Genomic DNA, 13185 nt, shown 5'->3' with positions numbered 1-13185 from the left:
TGGTGTGAATATATTTCTGTAATTTGTCTTGTCGTGTTGAGGTAATATTTTACTTTTTAATTTTAACAATTTATTCTTCTTCTATATTTTTTGTTTGATCTTATATTTTACACTAAATATGTTATGATAATATATGGTATCGCGTGCTTATACATATATACACACACATATGTATAATTAATATGTATTTATATATGTATGTATATAAAATATTAATACTCTATATTCTTATATTATATTTCTATATAAAGCGTATTATAATATTTTCAATCTAAAATAATAGTTGAATCTCATTTTTTTTTTTTCTTGAAGACTATTTCGACATTAAAATAACTTTAAAATTTCCAAAGAATTTATGGAGGGGGGGGGAGGTTTCGAAAGAAACCACACAATACAATATATGAAATATTGACTTTAACAAATACTTTTCATTAACATCCTCATGCATCGATTTATATATATGTTTCTTAGATATAACATACAACAAATTTTTGATTAAATAGTCACATGAAAATTTATTGTAAAACGTGGAGGAAATAACTTATTTCGGTATATTACTCCTCTCATTTTAGAAAAGTTACACGAAACATGAAATTGCGCTGCAGAAAAGGGGGTGAAGTCACCATATTAAGTTCTACCAGCTACTACCAATTTTAGTAGCTTTTTCATGCTTTTCATGCACAGCTACATGCCGTAAACTTAAAGGACTTTTATGGCAATTTAGCTGACGACGAACAGGGATCGTTATCCGTTTTCCGTAAACTTCTTTTCATTATAAAAATTTTACGTGCCTAGACGTGCGCTCCATCCCTTTTATATATAAACGATGATTTTGGAAAGTTGAAGTATTAACGATAATAACTTTTACAAACATGACATTTAACAATTAATGTAGAATATTTATTCGCGAGTTCTTTAGTAGAAGAAAGTTAAATAGAAAAACTAAAACTTTGCAAAAAAAGCAATACATATAATAAGATAAACATAATTATCGTAATTTATATTTTTCTCGTAGCCGTATTTTATTTAAAATATTAAGAAATTTGTTAAATGAAGAGCGAATGAAAGCTTGTCTTTGTATTCAAAATACTTTCAAGATAAACGGATAAGATGCAGAATGCTGCAACGAATGTTAATTAAAATTATTTATAAAGAAACTGAGCTGCGTTGAATGAAATATCAGATTGTGTCATCTTTTCAGACATCTTATAACCATCACATTTTGCTTCTTGTTCAATTAGGTTTTGCAAGAAGAAGTAGCACTTGTGTAAGCTCTACGTTTCTATAGGGAACGTTAGATAAACGCTACATATCTCAAAGTCGTTCCATTAATCTAAATGTAAAAAAAAAAATGTCGTAATATGCAAAAGTTTTAAATAGCAACAGGTTTTACGACGAGTTAGCCGAGACACAAACCTTGTGATGGATTGAAATCGAGTTTCCAAGTGCTTGGTTGCAGTCGAACATGGTGCAATAGTTGCTCTATGCATCCGGAGGATGGCGGTATATACGATGTATAGCTACTGTTATGTATTTTTTAGGGGATGATAAAAGGGGTGGAGGAATGTGACAGATATTCGCTTTAGTGTGTTAGAGAGCACCGTCATTAATCTTATTAGCATTAAAAAATTTTTACAATTTTTCTATGAGATGATTCAATAAATATGAAATTTATTTCAAAATGTTTTAGTAAATAAACAATAGCGATTTAATCAAACATTATGCATAAAGGCACCAAATATATCTGATATTAAGCTAATGAAAAGAATCTCTTAATTAATCTATGAAATTTTCTCTGATATTTTCCTAATATTTATGCAATCAATTTTTGAGTAACTTTGTAATTAAATTTTATTAAAAAAGAGCTTCTTTCTTTAATGATTATTAATTATATTAAAATGTCAAAATTAATTCGTTTCATTCAATTTACGAATGATTCGATTAGAAACATCCTTCGTCAAGTACGCGAAATAATCTTCCCGATGTAGAGAGCTTCGATCATGCGACTCTTCGTTGGCCAATATCTGAAATGAATAAAAAAAGAAGAAAGCGCGGATCAAGTAATTAATTACGTTCGAACGAATTCGCGGTTATATCGCAGCGACAACACAAAAATTCTCCTCGATTTCCGCGCGACTTCTGCGAACGAAATCCGATCGGCGCATCATTTTCCCCGGGGAAAACCCATTTCCGACCGACGCGGCATTCCTCTAACTCGTTCGTCATCGATTTCGCGCCGATCGATTTCGAGACCGGCCCGAGGGGGATAAACTTTCAGCCGCACAAATTAAAACCATTACTAATGGCACCGAGCGGGGTGAGACTTTCCGCCCTTATCCCGGAGAAATAATTCCTCGGTGCACTCGCCACGACAGCACAGGCAGGAGAATTACACTCCTCCCTGGACGTCGTGGAGAACTTTGAGTGCGGTCAAACGCATCGACAGTGAAAAACGTCTGCGAGGGCCAGCCAGACATGCGAGAGGAATTTCTTATCTTCGGGCATATGACGGAGAAACCAAAGAATTTCACGCTTTACGTTTGTTACAGAATGTCGGAAGGTGGGTGAAATATGTGGTTTACGTAACAGCGGTTTGTAAAATAATTAATTATTAATTAATTTTGCAAGCTTTTGCATTTGTAGACTTATGAAATTTTACTTTGTTAAATTTTCTATTTAGACATATTTATTAATGATTATATCATGAAGCACGCAAATAAAAAAATATACATAAATGCTTCGCAATTTAGGGTCAAAGAATTTAAAAAATGCAGTTTATTGCATTTTTTTATATAAAAATACAAGATATTTCATTAAAGTTAACTCTATTTTACTGTACTTGGGTCTCTTTTAAAGAGAGAGATGAATACGCTGAATGAATCTCGCGATTTAATTTTTGGAGCACTTTTCACGTAGAAAGGAGAGCGAAAAGAAAGAATGGGCGTGACTGAATCCCACGAGGGAAAAAAAGCGCCGGAGATTGTCGAACAGAGACGTCTTTTGGAATTTCACGCGATCCCACCGAGCTTTCGCGCGTAAGAAAACTTTTGGACGGTATCCAAAGGTTATAGATTTATCGCCGTGAAATATATAATGGTGCCATTGTATATGGTCGAACGGTCACGATTGTTACTCATTGCCGGTGTTATAATTTTGAAACTGATGATTGGGGAGGATCATTGCGCATCGCTGAATTATTGTAAAACGAGAGAAACTTTATGCGCTACGTGCTTAATGGAATCGCGGTTTCAACAGTCGCACATTTATATTTATATAATACAGATTATACATAAATCACAGATCGTTAATTATCTAAGTGACTCGCAATTCATTACAATATAGAGATAAAGATTTAAAAATAAATAAATTTATTGAAAAAAAAAAAAAATAAATTTAAAGATTCTGGGAATGACAAGATTTCTAAAAATTGTGTGTTTACATTGTTTTTTTTTTATTTGCAATAAAAGAATACTCTTTTATCTTTTCCACTATCCAACAGAATCAGTCACTTTGCTTTTAATTAACGCATAAATGAGTGCGATGTTGCATTCTGAGATACCTACTTTTAACAACACTGTGTTGATTTCGAGTCCTTTCATTAAACGTTTATCCCTTATCGCGGTTAACATGCGAGGATTACCTGCAACGTATCTTAAAAGCAGTTGCAAAATTTATCGGCGATTACGCTATAATGGCCACGTGTCCTCGGTATTGTTTCGCTGTTATCTTTAAATTGGTTTAGATTATTGTCGCATTTCGAGCTTTCGGGCAAAAAGTGGCTGCTTACAATTGTCTGCAGCAATAATGGCGATAATCGCCATATAACAGCCGAATGATAAGTTAAATAGCATAGTTAAATGCAGGCAATTAGATACACTGATGATGATGATAGATGCCATGCGGCACGTTTTATTTTCTTAATTACGCGTGTCCTTTACAATTCTGGAATGACACAACGTTAGATAATGGAATGTCACGCTCTGTCATCTGTTTTTTTTTTCACATGCATATTTACAAATATTTACCTAAAACTGTGTAATTATTATCGTTTCATATTTCGTTTATAATCGACGATTCAATCATCGGAGTCTGCATTTATCTCGTAATAAAAGCAATTTGCGCGATTTCACGCGAAGGTCTCGCAGTTTTTCCTCGATGGATCATAAATCGTCCGTCCGGGTAAGTTCGCCGTGCGCGCGTCACAAAGATCAAATTCAAAATTGATAACCGTTTGATAATGGCCTCGGACGACGCGATTTGTATGCGAAAAGCAGATTACGCGGATGGTAGGAAGACGGGCGCGATCGTAACGAGAATAGATGGAAAACCAATGCTCGACCTCTTCAGATCGATAAGATGAGAGTGAAATGATCGTGTCTACGGAGCGTGTGGAATTATAAAGAATGGCTATATAGTAAAAAAATATTCTGCAAATCCATATTTTGTTGATCCTACTTATTTCAACGAAAATTCATCACTTTTACGTATATATGATATATTAATTATATTTAATATATTATATATTTAATTTTAATTTAATTTTTTATAATTTTATATGTTTATACATATATTATATATTTATATATTATACATTTAATCTTAATTTTAATTTAATTGTATATTTAATTTAATTATAGAGTATTAAATATGCAATATTTTTTACATAATTATATATAAGTTAGTAATCATTTTTATATTTTCACTCTTTAAAAGAAGCTACATATATATAATTATGAATATATACGTATATATGTTTGTGCAAAATCTACAAGTTTGTGGGAAAGTCTGTGATAATTTTCATAACTCTCTAAAAAATAAGATAGAAATAATATACAATGATATATTTAATACAATTGAAGCTCCATGGATAAATATTTTGACGCATTTTACAAAGCGTTGTTATTCAATGAAATTGCTGAATTATGTTTAATAAAACATTGTAAAAATAATTTATAATATTCTGATACGCGAGATATTTTATGCAATCGAGAAGAATCGCAAGTTTTGTACAAATTATACGAAGAAGCTATAGCCTGGTGAGATCCAGTATCATGGGACCATTAATCTTCGTCTGGCGCCCCTTTGCCGTCAGATTAGGGAATCCTCCCTAGGTCTCTCGCAATGGCGTAGAGAAAGGGCGAGTGTTAAAAGAGTCTCTCGACGAATATAAGCCGCTCTTCGAAGGCCACTTGATTTAATAGTATAGTCAAAGTTAATATTACCGCCAAGATTAAGCCTAAAGATACATCTTCAACGCTAATTAACACACAAAATTTTGCGTATCTCGGCGCTCGGATAATAAATTGAACAATTAATTAATTACTCTCCGTATAAAAGGCATCCGAATTAGTAGAATAATAATGCACATGCATTTGTGTGCGCTTAGGAATTTTTTTTTTGCAATAAATCTCGATCAAGAATTATTGGTTTGCAGATACCGAAACGCGCAACGTAAATTTAATTAAGGAAAGTTAAAGTCAGATTTAATAACTGACGTAATTATATTAAGATTGTCAAGATTAAATCATTTCATAGCGAGAAATTAGGTTAATTGCACCTCGCTATCTATCGCTTTTCTTCTTCTTCTTCTCTCTCTTTATACTTCCGGGATATCTTTGATAGTCGAAATCGACGCGATCCCTTTACTTTACGCCATTGTTTGCGTGTTGCGGAACGATCCTTTTAGCGAGGTGTAAACGAATAAATCCGAATTCGCACGGACGTGTGTTCTCGTTTGACGTTGCGTCTGCGTTGCCGGGACTTATCTTGCCCACAGGTATAGCAAAGTTGATAGCGTTATCGGGGACGCCTGATCGCTTTCTCGTAAGAGAACTCACGAACCGTCGCCATCCTCCTTTCGTGACCGCGATACGTCGTTATCTCGCGAAAGGTTTTGTTTCCCGATCGAAAGAACATGCAATCCACCAATTGTCAGTTCCGCATGCGGCCATCTCTGTCACACGCGACGTATCTTGCATTCAGATTTCTTACATGCCTTCATCCCGAATACTCGAACGTCCACTTATTAAGTGTGTGTATTTTCGATTAGGTTTTTCTTTTTTTTTTTAATAAATCGGAAAGATGTTGAGGTATAAATACAAATTTAGGTGTGAAAAAGGTTAAAATTATCTTTAAATTCGTCTATACTATTATTTTTGACAAAATAAATATAGAGGAATTTATAAATAATTTGATAGCGAGATATTAGATGCAATAAAATCATTTTTAAATTCCTAATAATAGTACAAAGGATTATTACAATCCTAATATCTGTGCCTGGCTCTTATTAGTCCCTTATTTTATACCGATGTATTTTTTCGATGAAGGATAATTAATGCAAAATGGGAGACAAAAGGGGAAAGACGCAGGATTACAGATATAAAGATATAAGTATATTACGAGTTTTAACATTCTCGTCATTATCGTCTCGTTAAAATTTTCGACGATATATCCTACAATGAGATATTATTTTCGAATTTCTGCGCATTGTTGGCGGTCGCGATGCTGAGTGCATTAGAGCAAAGTGCATCCAAGCCCCCGGTTTGCGTTATGCCATTATCAGGATTACCAGCGGGAAATGCCTCTCCTGTTTTTCTCCGCACCCGCGTAAAATTGTCTGGTTAATTGTATTTCATTGTTAACTCTCTCTGCGCGGGGGTTTATGTATTGTTGTCTCTGTTTGTGTCTATGTGAGTACCGTGCATGTATCGGGAAAAATACGCCGATGTGTACTACGGAATCGCTCGTTAGCTTTACGCGCTTCGCTGTTGGCGAGATCAAAAAAATCACGATTGTGCAACGTGAACTTTTTTATCGATCCGCAATATTTACACGCCGCGTTTCGAAATTGTCGGAAAGTGATTAGATACAGATTGAATAGCGAGTAATGTTTTATTAGGGCTGCTGACAATGAGAAAAAGAGAAACGCAATTGTTAAAATTATTCTGTATTTTTTATTTTTCTTTCTACCTACCTAACATTTATACATGCAATTGATAAATATATTTGAGACTTGTTTTTTAATTTACGATGCTAAAAGCTAGAAGTATTTTTAAGTAACTTGAACATTATCGATAATTTTATCAATAATATTGATCAATGATCTTTAATGAATAATCTTAATTACTATATTACAAAAACATGCAAATAAGACAAATAAAACCTAAGGAGAATTAAATTATTAACTTGATCGCTGAAAATAACAAAATACATATATAATAAGAATGGATGGATCAACTCCTTTCAAATTAACGATTTCATAGCCAGCGGAAGTCATTTGCATCGAGCTCGTTTTCGCTCAACTGTCGTTTGCACGACAGTTTCGCTTACATCGTCATCACGATTGCGATGCCGAAATGCCCGATAATGCAAATGCAGTTCGAGAATGTGCCAACCGGTAGTTCTGACACTCGTTGACATCCCATAACGCAACGTCGTTTATGTGAATTTCAATAGCATGCGGTAAAACTGTGTAGAATAAAAACTGCCTGACCACACGTGCATCGTCATATCCTCGTTATAATTCTTAATAATTCTCAATTACAACTCATTACGGTCTCATAACGACTTAATTTTCATATAGGAAAACACGTGGAAGGAATAATCTATTATCTACACAAAATATACAAACTTTATCTATAAATTCTTTAATGAAGCTGATTAAGTTTTCTTTAGTAAAATTTTTATTTGATGCTTTTTTCACATTTTTTAAAATTTGTAACATTTAAAGTTCTTAGATTAAAGAAAGAATAAACACATAAAAGAAAAAAAATAAAGAGCAAAGTTAAAAAACAAGTATTAAGGAAATTGATAAATATTATATTAATTCAAAAATAAGTTCGAACAGATGACGTAATAAAGGCTCAGGGTGTAGTTTATTCGAACATTTATTTGTTCAAACGCAAGATGCAATTTTATGTGATTTCGCTATATAATGTTCATCAATTTCCTTAGAACAAGGAAGAATATACAGAAAAATATATATTTCTATCTATATTTTTTTCTGTCTATATTTTTTAATTGTACTGGGAGTTTATTCAAAATTCAGATATTATTTTTATCTCAATTATCTCAATCTAATCTTAAATTATTTAAATTAATTTGTTTTAATACACTCGCTAATTATTTCGAAAGCAACAAGGTTTAATTTAGTCAGGATCTAGTTAATAGTCTACATAATTGAAAATAAGAATCTGTATAATTGAAAATAATAAAATAATAAATACACAAATAATTACAAGACTAATTACAAAATTAATTATACGAATAATTTAAAAGCAATAATTGCGCATATTTATGGATATTATGTATCGAGCATAAAATTAATATAATATTATAATTACATATCAAAGAATTAAATATAATAACTAGCTATAATAAATATAACAATAATAATTAGATATGTCATATAAAATGTTTGATTTCGCTTTCTATTTATTCGTATTGCTTGTTTCTTTATGTATTATGTTTTCTCTTTATTTATTCGCCTTTTGTTTTGTTTCCTATTTCTCTTCCTTCTGTTTTCCTACATTTTTTATTTAAAATTATTTATTTTTATATTGACGACAAAGCGTTATATTTATAATTTTTTAAAACGACAAAATTAGCTTACTCCGTAATCGTCATTAAATAGTAATAAGCTTTATACATATAAATAATGGGAGGCTGCGTTTACATACGCATCTGTGCGTGATATTTCTCATTATTTTTCATTTAGGATTTAACGAGAGGAGAGAAGAATATCCCTTTGCTCGCAATGATTTGTGCGTTCACTGTATGTTCACAGAGTTATACAGATAATCAATTTTGTCTAATTAAAACTTACAACAGCCGAGCATTTCCGAATACTATATACGCATTAACAGGCTGATGACAATCGCATATTGTCGACGTATAAAAAAAATGTAATGTATTAAATAAAAATTTGTAAAATTACATAATAAGTATAAAATTACACGATAAATAATAAAAATGTATACATTTTATACTTATTATTTATGTAATATTACATATTTTTATGTAATGCATTACATTTTTTTTACAGTATATATATGTATATATATTATTATTCGTTTGTTTATCAAAATAGACGAATGATTTCGAAAAATTGTTTGTTTAACAATCCGCAGTATAAACGTTTCTTGCTATTACCTCTAAATTACGTGCATTCTTTTAAAGCAAGTTAATAAATATATTAAATTTTTGTTGTTATCTGTGTATTGATGTTATGAAAAAATTGATTTGATTTGATTTTTTCGCACATGTCTTTCACTTACTAACTTATTTAAATTTCATTCGTGAATATTGTATTTTGCTTATGCGGAGAATTTCTTCAAGGACAAACGTGAGATCGTCGCACTTCGACTGTAACTATCGTAAGCATATTCCTGTTTACGTTATCGCGTCTGCACCGCAATCGAAATCGTGCGAAGAGCCGAAAACCGATAAATGCAGAAACGAGACATATCAATGTTTAAAGACACGTCTATACACAGGAACCTTGGATGTCATACTATCCAAATGATAGAGATTATTCATGCGAATCTGAAAATATGCAGTCATTGTGAATATAAAAAGACAGTTCCGAACGAGAGCAATTAGTCGTGTGCAATTACTTAGCACAAGTAAGTATAAGTGGTTTATTTTGTGCTAAATAAGGTGTTATTTGAATATTCATCATGGTACGAAGACACGTCCTGTCTGTCATCTTCTTGGCGCTTGTTTCTGCCAATGTACGTACATATCATAACATTTTTGATATCGATATTTTATAATAAAATAGGAAAAGGATTGAACGTAATTAAATTACCTATATGTTCTAGTATGAATTTTTAAAATTAAATTTGCGTCACCTGAGACTACGATGATATCGCATTTCATATTGATGATTATTAAACTTTAACTATTAATTGAATAAAAAAATAATATTTATAAATAATATTATAAGATGATTTAGAAGAGCATCTCGATACATAAAAATTGTAAACTAAATAGTAGATTAACTGGTTAATATAGTAATAAATTTATAAAATAAAATAAATAATTTAATTTATATGCATATTACAGTATATTTAGTTTTATCCATTTACGTTATCATAATAAGACAATTAGCCGCATAATAGTTACTAGCGCTTTCGGCGTTCTAGTATTGCTAAATAATAAAATAAAAGTTTCGAGATCTCTCATATATCGAAATTAGTTTCCAAATTATCTATATAATTATCTATAATTATCTATAATTATATTTATAACTATAATTATTTGCATTACGCTGCAGTATTAAATATTACTGTACGTATTATATTGTTTAAATATTTTGTATAATTATTTTGTATAATTATTACGCAGGTGATACAAGGGATACCACTGCTGGGATTATTTCATCATGATCTGCCCCACTTTAGAAATCTCCTAGATATTGGTGAATTTTCTCATAGTCTTGCGACTGGTGCTCTCGGCGGTTTCAACTCGTACATAAATGATTTTCGTACTCGCTTAGGCGGTTTAAATATTCCACCCAACTTTGGTCTATTGCATCGTTTCGTCAATGGAGGACTATTATCGGGTCTTAGTCACCCGGCAATTCTGAACGGAGCTGCGGACACTATTGTAGACTCTGTTGCAACGAGACTTGTGCCTAGTGAACAACCAGGTCTCTTTGGAAGAGGTCTCTTAGGAAGAGGTCTCTTAGGAAGAGGTCTTTTAGGCAATTATGGAGCAGGAGGCCTTGGTGGTGGTGCAGGATCCTCTGCAGCTGCTAGTTCTACTGCAGCCTAAGCTTTTACTCTAAAATATTTAAACTGAAACAATCGACTATACTGTGTGTCACTTAATGTATATATATAATGTTTATATATATATAATTTTATATATACATACAATTATATGCTGATTAAATACGAGATCATCAAATACTGTAACATGTAATTTAAATATTTATTGTAAATTACACATGTTGCAATCGCAAAATACTAGTGATCGCAAGTACTTTTGTTCACATGAAAAATAAAATATATTTTTATAATAAATACCGAGATTTATTAACTGCATGTAACATATCCTATTAACTTCTTTATTAGACTGTTTAATTATCTTTTAATTCTAAAATACTTTTTATTTTTACTAGCTGAAAGATAAATAGAGAGATTGCACAATTAAACATTTATTTATTATAAAATCAATATATTTATATATCTTTAATATTGAATAATTTAAATGAGATGCAAGATTATAAGAAAAATACATGAATTTTGCTGAATATGCAGCGCTAATAATTAACATTCACATATCATTCTAGAATAATATATTTCGAAATATTATTTATTTATTCATTTATACTTTAATTTTTTGTTTTAATTTTTATACTCTTTAATTTATTATATATAAAAATAACAATATGTGTTTATATGATCTTTTCTACATGGATGCTGCATAATCGTAAATCGCGATTTATATATGTCATATGCAATGTTTATTCTTTTTGCTTAAATTATAATCTGTACATTTTGTTTCAATGTGCACGTTGGAAATAAAATTCCGTAAATTTCAAAGCAGAGAAAAATCGTGATTTTTTTACACTTGCTAATATGCTGTTTTATTCACCGTATATATAGGTCGGAAGAAGTTCACGCGTGAAAAGGACAAACCGTCTCAGAATTGAATCACCGGTAAAAGCATGAGACCTAGTATAGTACGTACCCTAAATTCTGCAACGTTCTGCTTTTACTAAGTAAATACATTTACTTAGTAAAAGCAGAACGTTGACAAACGAGTTTCCGGTGCAAGGTTTACGTTGCTTGTACGTCAAGTACTCGTCTCTCACGTTTACATAAAAAAAGGAACCCTACTAACATGTTAATTGCGACACAGTTTTAATAAATTATTGTATAACTTTTAAACGAATTTACCGTACTTTCCCTGAGTAATTTGCCTCGTTATCAAAACACATTACATATGTATTGAGAAGCCCTGAGTATAACAGAATATAATCATTGTATTTCAATGACTTTTACTTTTTTTCATATACAGGAGTGGCTATAAAAGTGGGTATATCGAAGAGTTATAAATTCTAACTAGCAAAAGTATTGCGACATTTATGTACACAGAAACGGCGATATAAATTTCATCGACGATAACAGTTAAGAAAGCAATTAACGATCGCCAATGTCGACTAGTCCGCTATCTTACTGTCCTTGCACGAGCCATTTTCTTCCTGACATGTATTTCGATCGTAACTTGCATTATGTAGACTCAGCATTTTTCTACCCCTCTCTCACACTACTTGAACATTGAATACAATAGTCGTTTGACTCGATATAAGTTTTAAGAAAGAAAATAATATTCGATAAGCAACTGTGTAACTACTAGTGCGAATAATCTACATTATAAATTAATTATTATTAAATAGTCTAAATTATTAAATACTTTACATTGTATGTATGTTGTAATACACGGAACACACAATTTCAAAATTCCAGAAACTCTCTTCTATTGTTAATACTTACTCCAATACGAAAATGAAATTAACAGTCAAACAAGGAATTGCGAAATTTCTATTTAGTAGGATTCGGGGACTAATAAATAATTGAATCTGTAATTGCAGTGACTTTCTCTGATAGAGCGTTATTTCGATACAAAATGTATTTTGGATCGCTAAATATTTCGCTTAACGATATATTTCCTGCAACCATTTGTGACAATTTGATATTTATATTTTATTATATTAGTATTTTATTGCGGAGGTCAAGATGTTCGCCCCATGATATGCTAAAAATGGTCCAAAGAAAGGATTCAACAACATTCAAAATAAGTATATAGAAGATTTTAAAAATAAATTGCACCTAATATCTATTCTTATTACTCCTTTTTATCTGAATTTATATTGATATATCAAAGCTTTTTCGATTTATTAAATTGAATTTTATTTCTACCTTTAAAACTGTGTAATAACGATTTTTATAATGACTTATTATAGAGTATCGTGCTACAACTATCACATTGTTTAAAAAGATAAGACAGTTTAGACAAGTCTTTCGACGTTGGGGGTCATGAATACATGTATGCAGTAGGGAAGCTGATTGAAATGTAATGGTTGCGCCGCAGCTATTACGTTTACGATGTTCGCTGGACCGATGCATGATGATGCTGTCTATAGATACTCCAGTTGCAATCACAGTTGGAGCACAT

The 13185-nt window shown here is 31.4% G+C and overlaps 1 protein-coding gene and 1 long non-coding RNA gene across 2 annotated transcripts in view; both read left to right on the top strand.

Moving 5' to 3' along the window:
- Window positions 1–13185, top strand: part of LOC145944696 (uncharacterized) — a 216568-nt gene that overhangs the window by 140014 nt on the left and 63369 nt on the right. The window lies entirely within an intron of this gene.
- LOC145944471 (uncharacterized) lies at window positions 9575–11000 on the top strand. The gene is made up of 2 exons (XM_083052814.1): window positions 9575–9731; window positions 10348–11000. Exons 1-2 carry the CDS (start codon window positions 9678–9680, stop codon window positions 10774–10776), a joined length of 483 nt encoding a protein of 160 aa, XP_082908940.1. The 5' UTR covers window positions 9575–9677; the 3' UTR covers window positions 10777–11000.

Source organism: Prenolepis imparis, unplaced genomic scaffold (assembly GCF_030444845.1).
Source record: "Prenolepis imparis isolate NDT839.2.m4 unplaced genomic scaffold, iyPreImpa1.0 SCAF_13, whole genome shotgun sequence".
In the NCBI taxonomy this organism is placed as follows: domain Eukaryota; kingdom Metazoa; phylum Arthropoda; class Insecta; order Hymenoptera; family Formicidae; genus Prenolepis; species Prenolepis imparis.
Note: the sequence above shows the minus strand (reverse complement) of the source record. Positions and strands in the feature narration are given on the sequence as shown.

Bases quoted from the DNA above. Each gene is read 5' to 3' on its own strand.
- LOC145944471 (XM_083052814.1), top strand. From the start codon at position 9,678: ATGGTACGAAGACACGTCCTGTCTGTCATCTTCTTGGCGCTTGTTTCT. The intron at 9,732-10,347 runs GTACGTACATAT...ATTATTACGCAG, and splicing joins TGGCGCTTGTTTCTGCCAAT to GTGATACAAGGGATACCACT.